We start from the raw sequence: 16,485 nt of genomic DNA, 5'->3' as shown, positions 1-16,485 counted from the left end.
ATCCACTTCAAGACTTTAATCTCTGCTGAAAACCTCAGATCTGTGGTCACTCGCTGATACATATACTTAATTAATTGTGACTTAAAAAAAATAAAAATACACATGATAAGAAAGGAATGTGCAAGCATCTACAGTACATGCTGCATGCACGATTCCCCCAAGCAACATCTAACCTTTCTCTCCCGCCTGCATCAAACAGATGATAAGAATTCACAATGAAATGGCCACAGCAGATTTTGATTTAGTTATCTGCAGGAAATCACATAGAACAATATTTTCCATGAACAGTTTCAGTTTCACAGGCACAAGATGCTTTGATGCATGAACTGGATGCAATATCGTGCTAATGTTTAGGGGGAATATTCAGACATGTAATTTTGTATGTAATGGGCCAGACATATTCTGTCACGCTGCTCAGGAATAGCTTCCAGTAACACCACGCAATCAATAATAAGAAAAAACTCACCTCCACTGACACAGGGCTTTTTAATATTACTGCATATCTAAATAATTTGATTTGAAGCTCTGAATAATTTATCTTTCCATGAAACGAGTCAATGCATCTAAAAACATTGTGCACTGAACACACTGAAATACACAGTTCTAATCTCCTCTGAGCCAACAATGTGAAGCCAGCTCTTCTGGAACTGAAACAGTTAAATTACTTTGGGGAACAGCAAGGCAAAATATGTTCTGTGAAGCTTACCTTTCTTCATGTATTTATGTCTCAGAAAGTAGTTTATTTTTATTGCGGAAAAGGATTCAAATTACTATGGAGGGTTATTTCACTTTGGTAGAACAAAGATTATTTCAATGATCCAGTTTTGAAGATTTAGCAATTAGTGTACTCAAGCAAGTTAATGGAAAACAATGTGCTCAAATAATTTGCAGTAAAATCAAACAGTTCATGAACACCTTTACTTCTCAAGCCAGTTTTATGTGAAGACGCGTACAATATCGGACTTTCATAAACAGCTGTCAAATTACACGTAATTACAAAAATCAACAGGCTCCTCTAGATACACAGTATAGTAGTCAATTAAAGGAACTAAGCTAAAGTGAACTAAGAATAGTGGTATGTTTAATAGGTTAAATATATAGTTGATTTACACCCATTTTTAAACAAACCAGACAAGTATAGGTATTTTGAAATACAGTAATTTTCATCTTTTACTATCTATGTATCTCAATGTCTAGTACACTGTAGCACATATATTCAGAGCGAACCCTGCTCCTTTGCGCTTTTTAAAAACTCCAAAAGGTGGACCAAAGAACCAAAATCAGGGTTCAGAAAGGCGATTCAAAGAGCCAAGTCTTGAGCCATTTTGTGAAAGTGGGATGGTCTTTGATGTTTCTGATGGCTATGGGGAGGGCATTCAATTCCATGGCTCCCTGTACTGAAAGGGGCATGACCAGCTCGTCTAGTGCATTTGAATCTGGGGACTTTTATAACTTGAAGGTTTTAGGATCGTAGATTCAAGGTGGGTGTGTGGAACATAAATGACCCTTTTATGGTTAAAACAAAAGCTTTGGAGGATTTTTACAATCTTTCCCTAATGTCATTTGGTGGTAAAACAGTTTGTCCGGCCTCAAATCTAGAGATGAAACATTATCCATCTGTTTTATCAATTGTTTGTATAGTAATTATAGAGCAATCCTTGGTCAAACAGAAATAACCTAAGTAGCTAATATGCTTGAATTCATCAGACCCAGACTAAAGGGAACAATATTATTTTTTCAAAAGATGCTAATAATTAAACCGTAACTTTAAGAGTGAATGAATAAGGAAACCTATTACATCCATACATTTTTTGGACCTGCCCCTTTAAATAATTCATATTTCAGGGCCACTGGCAAAGTGGTCACTGATTTCAGATACATTATATGTTCAGGAAAAAGGGAGGAAACAGGATGGAGTGCTTCTTTATACAGATGTAGCAGACATTATTGCACTTGCTGGGCAATAATGTGTTAGTCCCGCCCCATTTCTGCGTCCAGCTATTGCAGACACAATGGTGTCAGCTTCCACTGGTGCACTGTGTGTGTCCCACTGCAACGCCCCAGCAGGAGCATCAACGTCTGCTACGTCTCTACAAATGGTTTCAGGTAGTGCCTGGAGCTGCCTCCCAATGCAGGTGGTGAAGGCAAATAGGGCGACAGGATTCTAGAATAAATTTAATAGTCAAAAGAGAAGCCAGGGCTTTAGGAAAGGAGAATAGAACAATTTCCAAGCACAGGGAAAAAAGTGTAGATTTATCCTCCTGTGCCATCAACTTGTGTTTATCACATTGTTATGTCTTTGTAATCCAGCTATTTGTTGATTTTCCCTGGTTCAGCTTTTATAAGTCAAGAGTTAAGTATATATAAATATTATTATTTACTAAACAAACTCCCATAAATAAGCAAGTGTTTGTAAAATTAGGACATTCTCATAGATGTCCTCTTAACAATTATTTGTTGCTGATCTACTACTAAAATATTTTGAGGTATCAGTCCATGACAATCCATTCTTTATTTGTTTCCATCCGCCTTATTCAATGTGCCTGATTTGCTTAAACTTGGCTCTAAAAAATAGTTTTTTGTTTGCAGGTTAATGACATAACTTACAGATCAATCAACTAAACTTTTGGCATGTTATCTGTTGGCCCAACTAGAATGCTAATCATACTATATCACATGAGTATATGTTGCACTTTTGTCATGCAGGAGGGCGCGAGTACATTAATGTGATTCACACATTTCAATTCTCTGCTCATCAATAAAAAGCCATTTCCGAGTTCGTAAAGCAGAGAAATAAGGTAAAGCAGTTTTGGGGACAAGAAGCCAATGAGGCAAAGAGATTTGAAACCAGGCAAAATACAGAAAATACCACTTTAGGTAAAATGGAGGCAAAACGTAATACTGTACTGCAATCACTTGCAAAAATCCAATAGCAATGTGTCTCCTAGTTTGAGGGGAAAATTCAAATGAGTAGTCATCAGTCCTACATTCAGAACTCAGTCATGTCTGTTAAGACATATAATATTCATAGCCTACAGCAGTTTGGAAAAAATATATCACTGTTATCTACAAATAATGAATGTCTGTTAGAAAAAAAAAAGGATTCTGGCACTTTCAAATAGGAATTGTATTTAATCTTTTCTTATGTACTGAACAAAATAGACCTCCATCAGCACTAAAATGCCTGCTGTCTTTTATTTCCCTTTGTCAAAGCAATCATGACACATAATTTTCAGAGTGCTTTCGGCTAGGGAAAGCAAAATCGTTGTCTCCACTGCAACTCACACTGTTTGCCTTCCTACTGCTTCATTGCTGCAGGGAAATACAGTGTGTTGCAGAAAAATGCCTTGCAGGCCCCTCCGGCAGTGTCTGGCTTATTCAAAAGACTGCCCTGAAAAGTCCTAGGAGGATTCATGTGCGTAGAAGGAGAAATATATTCCGAAGTGTATCACCCTGTTTGCCCCAAATAAGAATACATACTTAATAGCTGCTGACATACTAGCTTTAATTAAACACATATAATCTGGGAAAAAACAATATCAGGATATCATTATCTACATAACCATTTGTTCTTGCTACAGGGTATATGTCTGTTGGTAAATTAAATGGTACACTTAATTTTTCAGCTAGACATGTTATAAAGTAGCAGATAAGCAGACACATGTACTGTAGCTACAGAGAAAAGCATGAGACTTCACCTTCTGTAACTTGTTTAAGGCCTGAGGAGCTGCTGAGCCTGTAACTAAGAATCAGGATAGGTTCTGTTTTAAAATCTGATTTATCCTCCAAAACAAGGCTGTTTATTCGATATAGTTCATTTGCTGGTATATCAAGGACATCAGCTGAAAAAAAAATTAGTGGGAGGGGCAGGTTATAATGTAAAAAAATAGAGTTCTTTCTAAATAGAACGTAATAAAAGAAGATTCCACTTCAATTGTATCCAAAGATAAAATATAGTTACGTTATATGAACATACTGTGCTGATCTGTGTGACTGAATTATAGTTTGACTTCAAGTGCAGTTTGTAATAAGTGTGACGTTAGGACCAGATATATTTTTAAACGTTTGAACTGATTGGCTGGCTTTTGAATACAGCTGGTCGTTCAGAACCAACTAGAAAAGAGATTCAAATCAAATATATAAGAAAAAACAGTATTTAAGTGCACCTGTAACTGAAAATAAAGCGCACTAAAGGGGGATGTGGAGTTTAAACGAAAAACCAAGGGGGGATACAGAGCAGAGAACCCCGCTTAAGGCCCACTGGGAAGTGAACGCAGCTTCCTGCCCAGTGGCCACAGCGTGGATGTACTCTGCTCGGATACGGGAGCGCACCAGCTCCAGAAATAGGGCCTGGCAGGTAAGGGATACCTCCCCAGCTAAACGCTGCTTCCTGGACTTATAAATAGCCAGTTTGGCTAATGCCAGGAGCAGATTGATGAGGAGGTCCCTGGCCCTAGTGTTCCAGGATACTGGGAGTTAGAACCAGAAGGAGTTGGAATAGGGAAGGTATGAAACAAGGTATATTGAAGTATAGTAAATTGCTAGGACTTTTTTACTCCATAGTTCAACAATAAGCAGGATTGAGAATGCCACAATGTGCATCTTGCCACATGTATGTGCACTTGGAGCAGCTGTTCCAGGGAGCATACTTCTGTGGGAAGTGACCAGTGGTCTCTTTGGAGTCTCAGATTGCTGATCTGAAGACGCAACTTGCAACATTGAGGAACAGTGACAATCCAGAAAGGAGTCTAGTGCTGATTGAGCTGGGACTAGTGGTGCAGAGGGTGGATTTGTAACTGAAGACCAGGAACAGGTAGGTAGCTGGGTAACTGTTAGAAGGGGAAGATGGGGAAAGAAGAAGAGGTAGCCCAGTTCTGAGCTGACTCTTCCCAATAGATTTGTCAGATTGAGTGAAGATATTAGGGGTGTCTGGGCAGGAATGACAAGGCTGGGGAAGACCGATTCCACTAGCAGCCAGAGGAATAGTTCTTCCAGTGCAGAGGGGATTTAGGATACTCAGAGACCAAGAAAGGTTGTGGTGGTAGGGGACTCCAATATTTGAAGGGTAGAGAGGGCAATCTGTTTATGTGACTGCATGAACCAAAACAGTTTGTTGTCACCTGGGGCTCGAATTCGGCACATTGCAGATTGGTTAGACAGATTGTTGGGAGGGGCTGAGACTGACCTGGTGGTTTTTGTACACGCTGGCACCAATAACAAAGTTAGAAAAAGATGGAGGGTCCCAAAAAATAATTTCAGGGATCTAGGCCGCAAGCTTAAGTCAAGGACTTCCAAGGTAGTATTTTTAGAAAAACTACCAGTGCCATGTGCTACCCAAGGGAGGCAGTTGGAGCTTAAAGAGGTTAATAGCTACAAGGGAGCAGTATGATATCATAGGCATTACTGAAACATGATGGGATGAAACTCATGATTGGGCAGTTAATTTAGAAGGGTATTCCCTTTTTCGGAAGGAACAACCAAATAGAAGAGGAGGTGGAGTATGCTTATATGTTAAACCAGATCTAAAACCCATTATAAGGGAAGACATGGTTTGATGGGATAGTAGTCGTAGAGAAAAAGGTGCAGTGCACTGCAAGAACGGACTAAGGCACAAAAAAGAACTTAAAAACGATTTATTGATCTCGTGGCATAAGAGGAGTATTACAGGCAGGGACAGGCAGGTAGGTTGAACTTGGACATACTGTATGTCTTTTCAACCTCATCTACTATGTAATTATGTATACTGTACAGTGGTAAAAGCTTGTACTTCCCTTAAAGGTGAAGTCCCTCCTGGCCTGGGCAATGGCAAGTTTGATAGGGTAAATGTCGCCGATTTACATAATTAAAATCAGATAAATATGCAACATCTTAGTAGCCCTTTTTTGCACAACCTACATTTATTTACGTCCTTTCGGATATATGGTCTCCAGAATTGAACACAGTATTATAGGTCCGGTCTTACCACCCCTCTCTTTTTATTGTGAATGCCTCTCCCTTTAAAACCCAACATCTTGCTGGCTTTCCACATAGCTTTGTTTGCTTGCTCATCTACTTTTAAGTCTGCTGAAATAACTACTCCTAGCTCCCATTGCTCTACAGTAGTTGATATTATAGTATCAATAATTCTGTATTCGGATATTGGACATTGGCTTTTTGGCATTATATTGTAGTTGCCACACTTGACCATTTCTCCAATCTACTTACAGTAAGTGCAGAGAATGTGCACACACAAGGGGGTTACTGCTAAACGAGGCAACTGGTAAAGGAGGGCAACATTTTGGTGTTTTGCCCTTTCTTCTGGATTGCTCCCACAGCTCCAAAAAACAAAATATGGTACTTCCCTTTCAGTGAAGGCTTTACAAATGTACTTTCAAGTCCTCCTCTCTGCTCGGAGCCCTCTGCAACAGCGCACATTTATGAAGCCTTCACTGAAATAGAAGTACCATATTTCCTATTTTCAGAGCTGTGGGAATGGGCCAAGAGAAGGGTCAAGACTCCGAAATGCACTCATTCTCTGCACCTACTTGGGCTTCTATGTATCCTGTGGATGAGTAAAATTTCTAAGTATTTCTGCGATAACTTTGGAGTCTGACCATTATTGTACAAAGGGTCTTGGGACCCTAATTATTGCTCACTATCAATGTCTGTACTGGAATGGGACATTTCACATCAGCCGCGACCAAAACGCTGCCGGCGTTCTGCCGCCGGGACACTTCGCCGTCATGTCCGGACATCCGCGCACCCGACCTAACAAGCTAAGCTAGGTCAGCCAGTCCAACAATTGCATGTTTAAATGTCCTGTTCGGGACCACTACACTGTTTAGACTGGCCGCTCCGATGCGCCATCTTTAAACATGCAGTTGTCAGAGTAGGCGCACGGGCACGGCAGACCTGACTTGTTGGATTGGTCAAGCCACTCGAGCGCAGAAGTCGACATCCCGCCAAAATGTCCTGTGGCGTTTTGGTCGTGGCGTTCCGTCCTAGACCAGTCTGTACTGCTAACTACTATTTCAAAATTCAAGTCGTCACATTCATTATCTGGATTGTGAGTGCTGGGGACACCCAATATTTTCTATGTGGTTATTGAGGGACTGTGTGGGTCCCCGGGGCACCTAAGAATGTAAATAAACTAGGGTTTGCTGTATGACCTATTTGTTTTATACATTATCTTTCATCATATGTTTCAATTAATTTCCCCACTACTGATGTCAGGCTCACTGTACTGCAAGTGCTTGGTGTCTCAGGGTATCGTGCACGTTTTCTTATTATTGATTGGATTAACATCTATTTACAATAAACCACGCATCTATTCTCTGAGGCCAATTTATATTTACCAGTGCAAGAAATTCTGATTGTTAAAACAATGCAGATAAACACCTATAAAACTGTTTGACCTGTTTCAAAGAAAAGTTCAATATATTCTGTAAAGTTACAGCCTCATTCATTCACAAAACCTGTCCTCAAAGCTTTGTATTCCTGCTTTTGAACATTTCTCTGTACAACTGTCACATTTTAGCTTCTTCATGGATTTTCCCCTATGACCATAGTTGAAAAGGTGTGACCAGGGATACTGCGAGGTAGCTCCCCTCTCCCACCCTGCCCCGAACCCACATGTAACGTGCGAATAATAACAGAGACCGAATCTGGAGGTATAAAAGGCCACAGCTATTTATTTTATAACAAATAACTAATGTGGTAAATGCCACTCCCTGCCAGAGTGCTCCTTTGACAGGAGGGGGTGGAGACATCAGCCGGTCCTCGAACCGCTGACCCCGTTCCCTCTTTATACAGGGGCCCAGCTGTTGTCGCGAGCGGGCTCCCGGAAGTCATGTCTAAATGACCCTACCCACTCGCACTCCCCCCGGGCTCAAACAGCCCAGCTGCCAGTCTGGCAAGGCCAAGCACCTACCCCCAAAAAATCCACCACCGACGGGCCGATTTAACCACCCTTAAACTGGGCCCGTACCGCCAGACCCCTCCTGCAAACTGTTATTGAAAGGTCCACCCCAACTTTCAACATGAGAACTCCGTCTCCCTGAACAAATCACTCCATCTAGCATCGAAATCTGGGTGCCTCTTCTCCAGCCCCCGCACTGCGCTATGAACCTGCCTGTGGCCCTATTCACCTTCTTACGTGCCCTGTCGACTGCTCATGGTACCTTTGTGCCCCTCCATGCCCGCTTATAGACTATGTCTGACCACACAACCTGAACCGCCGGCCTGACTGGCAAATATCAGTGCCAAGTCCGGACTAATCGGATCAAGTCAATCAAGCATAAAGCCACCATGTCATTAACTCCTGCATGAAAGAGCAGGATCTGCAGAGGCCTCCTATCCCTAGCAAACACCATGCCACGTTCCTCCCCCCTACCCGCTTGCAAAACCTGAGTAGTCGCACCAAGCCGCCGAGTAAGCCTCCCAAGTACCCGGAGCAACAGAATCTTGCACTAAATGCAACACTGCGTGGTCCCCAATGCCCATAAGTCTACCGAGCAACACAAGCCGACCTGGTCTGCCACTGGTGCCCACTTCTGAAATTCTGTCTTCCGTCATTGGCGTTGAAGGAGGAAGCGACCTAGGTGGGGATCCGGGCCGAGCCTAGTCTTCCTCAATTGCCAGTTCTGTGTCGTCGAACCACGCCGGGGGCATCACCTACCACCCTGAGCACCGTGACCCATGCAGGGGCGCCCTGTGCTGCCGACTTGCCACCACGCTGGCAGCAGATTTACTCTGCCACTACCCGCAAAAGCAGCAGGCAGGCGTTTTGTTCTGCCACCGCATGCAACCGCTGCGGGCTGCTGTTTTTTTCTGCCACCGCCCACAACCGCTGCGGGGGGCCGTTTTGTTCTGCCACCGCCTGCAACAGCGGCAGACGGTCATCTTGCCACCATACCGGCTGCAACCTCTATGGGAGGCCATTCTGAGCCCCTCCATGACGGCCTGCCTTGTGGCTCTGTCACCCTGCTTGTGGCCCTCGTCTCCCACCTGATGCGGCGGCAAGTGGCCGTGCCCCACCGTGGGGGCCGGCATCATCGCTTGGCAATTTCTTAGCGTATAAAGTGGCAGGAATGTACCTGCATTGCCCACTACCATGGCCTCGTCTGTTTGTGAACAAGCTGTCTAGCTGCCGGTCCAACCAACCCTCTTCATGGTTAAACGCCTCAGCTTGGAGTAGACTAAATTGCTCAGATATTGCTAGTGCCATTGCTAGTGTGGGATGAGAACAATGTCTGCGTGAGTACGTGTGATTAAACTTGTTGCGATGTGGCCTTTTCAACGACTGGCCTTCTCAAGCCACTCACCACTTGAAAAAGACTGCTTTGGTTGAAACGTCGCTCCGTTTTTGGCTCATTAAATAGCATTAAAAAAAAAATGCAGTGCCTTGTGTCATTCTTTTATTTCTACATGACTTGGATTTCCAGCAGGACTTCTTACAAGACACAAGTGCACCGGTAAATATGCATTATTCTTTATTATTTGGTGATCAGCTCCTCGTTGGTTTTATTGTTCCAGCGACCATGCTTTGAAGCCTCCGTCCGTGCTTTCCCTGCCCTTCGGTAAAAGAAAAACTCAGGTGAACAGGAAACCACTCGCGCATTTTTTTTATTTATTTTTTTTAGAAGATAGTAAAATTAGCTAACGGTGGAATCACACTGTGTCTGGAAGCCTGTCCATGCTTCATCAAATACATGCGTACATACCTTATAACCCTTTTTGCTCGCTTTAACTATCTATTTGCAACCATGCTTATGCCATTATAACTCCGCTGGGGCAGCAATAATTAATGCCGAGTTAACTAATTCACCTAAATTGTTGGGAAGATTTCTCTTGGCCACATAACCTTGTTGTTACAGAGTAAAAGACGAAGTCCCCAACCCTTCCGCTGCCCACGACACATGCAAAGCATAGTCAATAAAAACGTGTGTCCCCCCAAGCATCCACTTCCTAGAGAGCAGGAACAGGAGAATTGGGACCCCCTAAGCAAGTGTGGGCATCACAACCACATTCCAACAACATTCACTCTGATGATAAAGTACATTGCACATGAATTATGTAATTCACATGATTTCCTCCAGTAATGCTGCTGTAAAGAACAACATAAAACCCATATTGTGGTCTTAAAGTCTAGCCATGCCCTCTTTTAGTATATAAGCCATGTGTTGATAAAGCGCTTACATGACTATACATAATGACTATGCTACATCAAGAGCACACAAAATCACGTATACATCTTTTAGAAACGGTTAAGAATAAAAGGCATGCTAGCAAAAGTAGCCAACCATAAAACGCCTACTGGCACGACCACTGGAGGCCCGTCCATGCCTTATAATACATATACCCTCCATTGCAGCAAACTAGCTTCAAGCTTTCTGGGTTTATTAATCCAGAATAATTCCCTCTGGAAAACAGTAGGTAAAATTGGCCATAATATGTTCCCATGAGCCCAGACGTGCCTTCTATCTCATATCACACTGCCCCCAACTATATTGGCAAATGCCAATGTACAATATATTTGGTTTACTAAAGCATTTATTTGCCGTGTTGCGAATCTAAGATGTGTAATCAGTAAGATGTAAACCCGGTATTGTGAGATAGGATGTACAGTTATATATATTTACGCAATGCCCCCTCGCCCCAGTTTATTAGCTGACTTGAACTCATGTATAATGCCACGTACCTGCCACCCTTTTGAGGAGCTTACGTTGTTCTGTGCCTTAATCACATAACCTCAATTGAGATTTCTCCATTATGCAGACAAACAGCCCTCCCCGCAAGTGCAGCGCACACCCATTTTGTTATATGGCAGTGCTAGGAAATTCGTTTTTCATTGCTATGTTTTAAAGGTTTCAACAACATATAAGTTAAACAAAAAAGTATTACCTTTCATACTAGTGTTATGCTACCAACTTGTTAAATTAATGTGAGATGTGAATGTGCTCACAAGTGATATTTTTATTTGCTGTACACTGTATGTTGGAGGGTTTTTTTTACCCACCATAAATTATTTAAAATGTGGTTGAAACCTATCACAGCTTCAAGTTGCAAAGCCGGTATAACCAGCCTCACACTGATGAGACCCAAAAGGTTTAAACAGCTGTCTGTGAGTAGGTTTACTGGCTGTGCACTTCTTTAACGCAGACTGACAAAAAGCTGTGTAATACAGCAGGCATAAGCTCATTGTGGTCAATGCTAAAATGGATTTTAAACAAAAGGTGAAACTGTGTGGTCATTTGCATGTTATTTCCCAGAATCCATAGATTCATGGAAGCATCGTATTCTAGGAAATAATGTTGAAAAGCAGGGTTGCAGTTCTGTCTGAGATGTGAATGTGCTCACAAGTGATATTTTTATTTGCTAAATTAATTAACACACACCTCTAATTTAATTCAGAGCTTCAACACATTACTGAGGACCTGTACTGGGCAAATATCAAGGCGTCAAACAGACCTTACTGCAAATAAACAGTGATAATGAATGAGAGTTAAAGGCATAGGGCTATATTTACTATGAGGTGCTATGCCATGAGACACCTTCCAGAGAGGGAATGGCATAGCAAATGTGGACCATTATATTTAAACCAAAACGGTGTACACAGACAGCATGCTTAAAATAAGGACAGCTATGGCGAGAAAGATAGCACATAAGCAAATGGATCAACTAAGAACTAGATGCACTTTCAATTTGGGATCTTAGGAACAGGAGGGCTACCTTGTCATCTTGCGTCTCTTTACGTCAACATACAGTATCAACGTCTTTACTTCAAGTTCTGTCCTGCATACGTCAGCTTGTGATTTGGAGAGTGTCAATAGTAAGGGAGGAGTTCCATAATGCACAGATTATAATGAGATAAATCAATCTATCTGTGCGCTTTACTTTTTATATCTTGTAGTTTACATTTCTCTGGCAAACTATTTGCATCAAACATAAGAATTCTTTCTTTCATTTGACGCAAACAAAAAATGAAGTACAAAACAAAGTTCTATATACATCTTCTTTAGGTTGACATGTCTTACCCACTGATTTAGGTTAATGGATAGTTATTTTACTTTAGTATAGAAATTAAGAAATTCCTCAAAAAGTATATAATGATAGAATTATTTAGAAAAAAAAACTACAGTAGATAAAAATCCATCTGCTCGGCTTTAAGATGAGCTAATTAAAATATACAACTATTAAGCCTAGCAGGAATCTTTCATTCAATGTTGAAAATTGAAAAAAAAAAAAAATTGGAGGAGCCTGTAGCTCTATAGCAAAAATTATGATGAACAAATTTTAATCAATTTTAGCAGACGATATATCTAATGTATGGTAAGTGAGGCTTGAACAGTATATAAATGTGTTGAAATGTTACCTGTCAAAGTTGCTATTCCCTCCTTTTTTCTCTGCACTGTTGTTGCTAAAGTATTTAATATTTTCTTGAAATTCATCTGACCACGTTCTTGCAGCCTCACTCAACGTCAGTATAATATGAGAGCATGGTGGTCTGTCTGCGTTTCGGTGGCATAACTGCTTCTTGGAGAATCGTTGCTGTCTTGGTAAATTGATCAATGCACCTCAGTTGATGCAATTGAAAGTAGTAAATGAAAATTCTATGAAACTTATGTTTCCTAAACTACTGTACACTACACTGCATAGTAATTATTTTTTTTACCTGTATAATTTTCCTATTTAAAAGGTAATGATTTTACTTACAAAATAAATATTTTAAAATATTGCTAGTTCTTTTGCTTAAAATAATCAATTGTTAAATCAGTTACCTAAGAAAAAGTTAGGTCAAAATATTTATTTTTTTAAATTACCAGATACAGTACAATGCTTCTGTAACTAACGCCAGCTCTCAGAGCAGCAGCTACCCATCTAAACTCAAAAAAGTACCTCAAGCGATTTAAGATGAATGAAGATTGGGTCACTTGTATAAAATCCTTAATCTCTTTGGAAAAGGAAAGGACTAAACACACCGTTTGTCTTCATTGCATTGCACTTCGCGTTAGGTAAGCCAACATATGATAACCGATTATGGCAGTCAAGAATCTAGAGGTTGTTCTACCTCTTCACTTTTAAATTCTGCTCCCGCTGCTATTCAACCAATTCTGATGCTACTTAATATTGGAAAAAGCAGACCACCATGCTGTGATTTCATTCTGTGTTCTTGTGCATCCTATTTGGTTGCCTGACTCTGCCTTATAGACAGGAGCTGTCCATCATGTTGCAGTTGCCACAATATACTGTAGGAATCAAGTAAAAACAATCCTGATTCAAATCACTAAGCTTTGTCAAGTTCCTCGCTTTGTAGCAGGTGCATTTAGTCAATATGCTGATTGTGCTAGTTCTCCTGCTTAATATAGATACAATACATATGGGAATTGTTGTTTGAATTAGGCATACAGAAACAGCCTTTATTTGTTGTTCCTACTGCCCACGCAGTTGAAGTTTAAAAAAGGCACACCATGTAGGGGAAGGTGAATTACAACTATACAGAATTATCAACCCAGAAGAAAACACAGCCTGCCTGGGAGTTATAAACCTGTCTGACTATAACTGTCAAAACCTGAGATTTCCGTTCTCTCTAATGGACTAACATTCTGATCATATCGAATTAAACTCCTACCTAAAAGTCATCTTCAGAAGATGACTGAAAATTTCTACAAAAAAAAAAGAGCACCCTAAGAATGATGGAGTACAACAATAAGAACAAGAAGAGGATCCCCTATTTCACACCACCAACAGGACTTAATGGTAAACTAGACAGCTACACGAGTAGAGCTTCAGATTGCAAGTTTCCTCACTAGCATGAGCACAGCAGAAAACGTAATGTACAACCTTTCCCCCATGTAGACATCTGCAATAAGGAACTGCGAACCAACCAAAATATCACCATCAAACCTGCAGATAAAGGAGGTGCAGTGGTGGTTATGGTCTCAAATAAATACATAGACGGTAACAGATGGCATCTGCTACAAGAAACTGACCCACGATCCAACCCAGGAATATACAAAGCAGCTACGGAATCTCAGCAAATCATTCCCTAATCATCTGCAACCAGAATTGGTGCAACCAATACCTACCAACCCAGGAGTTGGTATCTTACAGTAAATGCTTCCAAAAATCAACAAACCAGAAACCCTGGCAGACCAATTATAACAGGTATGGATATACTCACTGAACAAATATCAAGACTAATGGATAATATATTCAAACCACTTGTCACAAACACCAACAGCTTCATACAAGATACCACAGATGTCCTCAATAAACTTAACAACATCAAACAACTACCATCCAACACACTACTAGTTACAATTGATGTAGAATTCCTGTATAGTAACATACCCCACAAGGATGGCACTTCGGCATGCTTGCAATTCCCTGCAGTATCTCCCCTGGGTCAGAAATACAGCACTGAAGTAATTACCAAATTTAAAAAATACATCCTCACACACAACTACTACTTCAGCTTCAACATGGAAATGTACCTACAACTAATGGGGATTGCAAAGGACACCAGGGTGGCACCGCAATATGCCAATCTTTTTATAGTCAATCTTGAACACAGATTCCTAACCACATGCTTCCACTAACTTTACAAATATTACAGATACATTGATCTGTTTATATTATTGACAGAGGGTGAAGAAAATCTAAAACTATTTAATGAGTCCATCAATTCATTCCATCCATAAATTAAGGACAAGATAGATTATTCAGCAAACTTAGTGAACTGTTTAGACAGCAGTAAAACTGAGGAATGGCAAGCTTCACACATCTGTATACAGGAAACCCACAGACAGATGTAGTTACACCCCTCCCCCCCCCCCCATAACTTCATCTTCCATCCCACTCATACAAAACGAGCTATCATACACAGCCAGGCTCTAAGATATACCACATATGCTCTGACACTAAAGACAGAAAGAGACACCTCACAACCGTGACTGAATGATTCAGACAGAAGGGATACAAGACAAAGACTATTGTGCCAACAATCACAACTGCACTTAAAGCCCCAAGAGAACACCTGCTGCAATACAAGAAGAAGAAAAAAACACACGCATACCACTGGTCGCTACATACAACCCTGCCCTAGAGGGAATGCGAGAAATAATCAAAGATCTGCAACCTATGCTAACAAATACTAATATTAAAATACATCTTTCCCAAACCTCCCACCCTTGCATTCCTGCAACCGCCAAATCCCAGACAGAAGTTAGTCAATAGAAAATTTCATGATGAACTCAAGGACGCTGAAAATAGCACAAGACCATGCAACATAACACGCTGCAAACTTTGCAAACATATATGCCAAAGTCCCAGAGCCAGTCACTAACATGGAACATTCAATGTTAAAGTATTATTTTGCTGCACATCCCGGAAGGTGGTATATGAATCAATGGAGCAAATTCAAACCAGAATGAACCAACACAGACACAATAACACACCATGAAGAAGGACGATATTGCACTCCAGTGGGACACCACTTCTCACAGCCAGATCATTCCATAAATGATTTAAAAATCTAAATCCTCCATGCGATCTTTAAAAGCACTCAAGAACGGAAAACATTTGAACTCAAAAATGATCATTCTGTTTGGCACTAAAACAAGAGGACTTAATGCTGATATGGGGTTTCTTACACACTATCATACATTTTTTGTAATGTTTCCCTCTGCCTCTCTGTTAATTTTATAATGAACCCCCTCTCGCCCCTAAACACTGCTGATGGATGTATGTTCCTATACAGTATCTCACTGTCCCTTTCATTCATTTATTGCTCTGTTTATTCACCATTCTCCCTGCCATTCTTTTCCTACATCACCTGCCTTAGATTGTTATCTTGGATTTTACATCTGTGTTAAGCTCATAGAATCTTTGTAAATCAGTATTGCTGACCTGAGATAGAAAACTCTCAAAAGCTTGTCTTATAATATCTCTTGTTAGTTCAATTTTTTTTTAAAAAAAAAGCTCTCTCTTAATACTGAAGTACTCATTTAATCTGCACTATTACAACTGGACTAACATGGCTATTTCTGCTTAATTCAACTATACAGAGGTAAATCATGTACTATCTGGCACAGCATGATGTATAATTGCGACACATTCGAACAGCAATTGCAATGTCCAGTGGTATGAAAACTGTAATTTATTTATAACAACAGATATTAATTGCTCAAAGTTATCATTTTTTTTCTTAACCACTGTCTGACAAGGAAAAACAGTGAAGTGAATATCTTAATGATATCTGCATAGAAAGGATATTGTTTTATCCATGAAAAGGAAGCTGGCAGAAGCAAGACAGTAGGCAATAACTCAAGAAGGACATTTGTTATTACATTTCTAGATTGCTGCCACACCACTGCTGGGAAGCAAATCAGAAGATGCCTCCAGGAACTCTGGAGTGTGATTAGTCTCTGCAGCAATTGGCTAATTGGCGTTCTCACTTTTTCTATTCTCAAAGGATCACATTTTTCTGTTGAAGCGGAATCACAA

General features: G+C 40.6%; 1 protein-coding gene across 6 annotated transcripts in view; it reads right to left on the bottom strand.

The window, feature by feature from the left end:
- The window catches only part of DCDC2 (doublecortin domain containing 2), a 228,049-nt gene that overhangs the window by 112,684 nt on the left and 98,880 nt on the right, over positions 1 to 16,485 (bottom strand). For 4 of the 6 annotated variants that reach the window (XM_075585596.1, XM_075585595.1, XM_075585590.1 and 1 more), the window contains one exon: positions 3,699 to 3,842. The exons of the other annotated variants lie outside the window; for them this stretch is intronic. In XM_075585596.1, the coding sequence (XP_075441711.1) occupies positions 3,699 to 3,842 (144 nt within the window). The remainder of the gene's footprint in view (positions 1 to 3,698; positions 3,843 to 16,485) is intronic. 6 annotated transcript variants of the gene reach the window in all.

This window comes from Ascaphus truei, chromosome 2 (genome assembly GCF_040206685.1).
Source record: "Ascaphus truei isolate aAscTru1 chromosome 2, aAscTru1.hap1, whole genome shotgun sequence".
NCBI lineage: Eukaryota > Metazoa > Chordata > Amphibia > Anura > Ascaphidae > Ascaphus > Ascaphus truei.
This window is presented reverse-complemented; position numbering and strand designations above follow the sequence as displayed.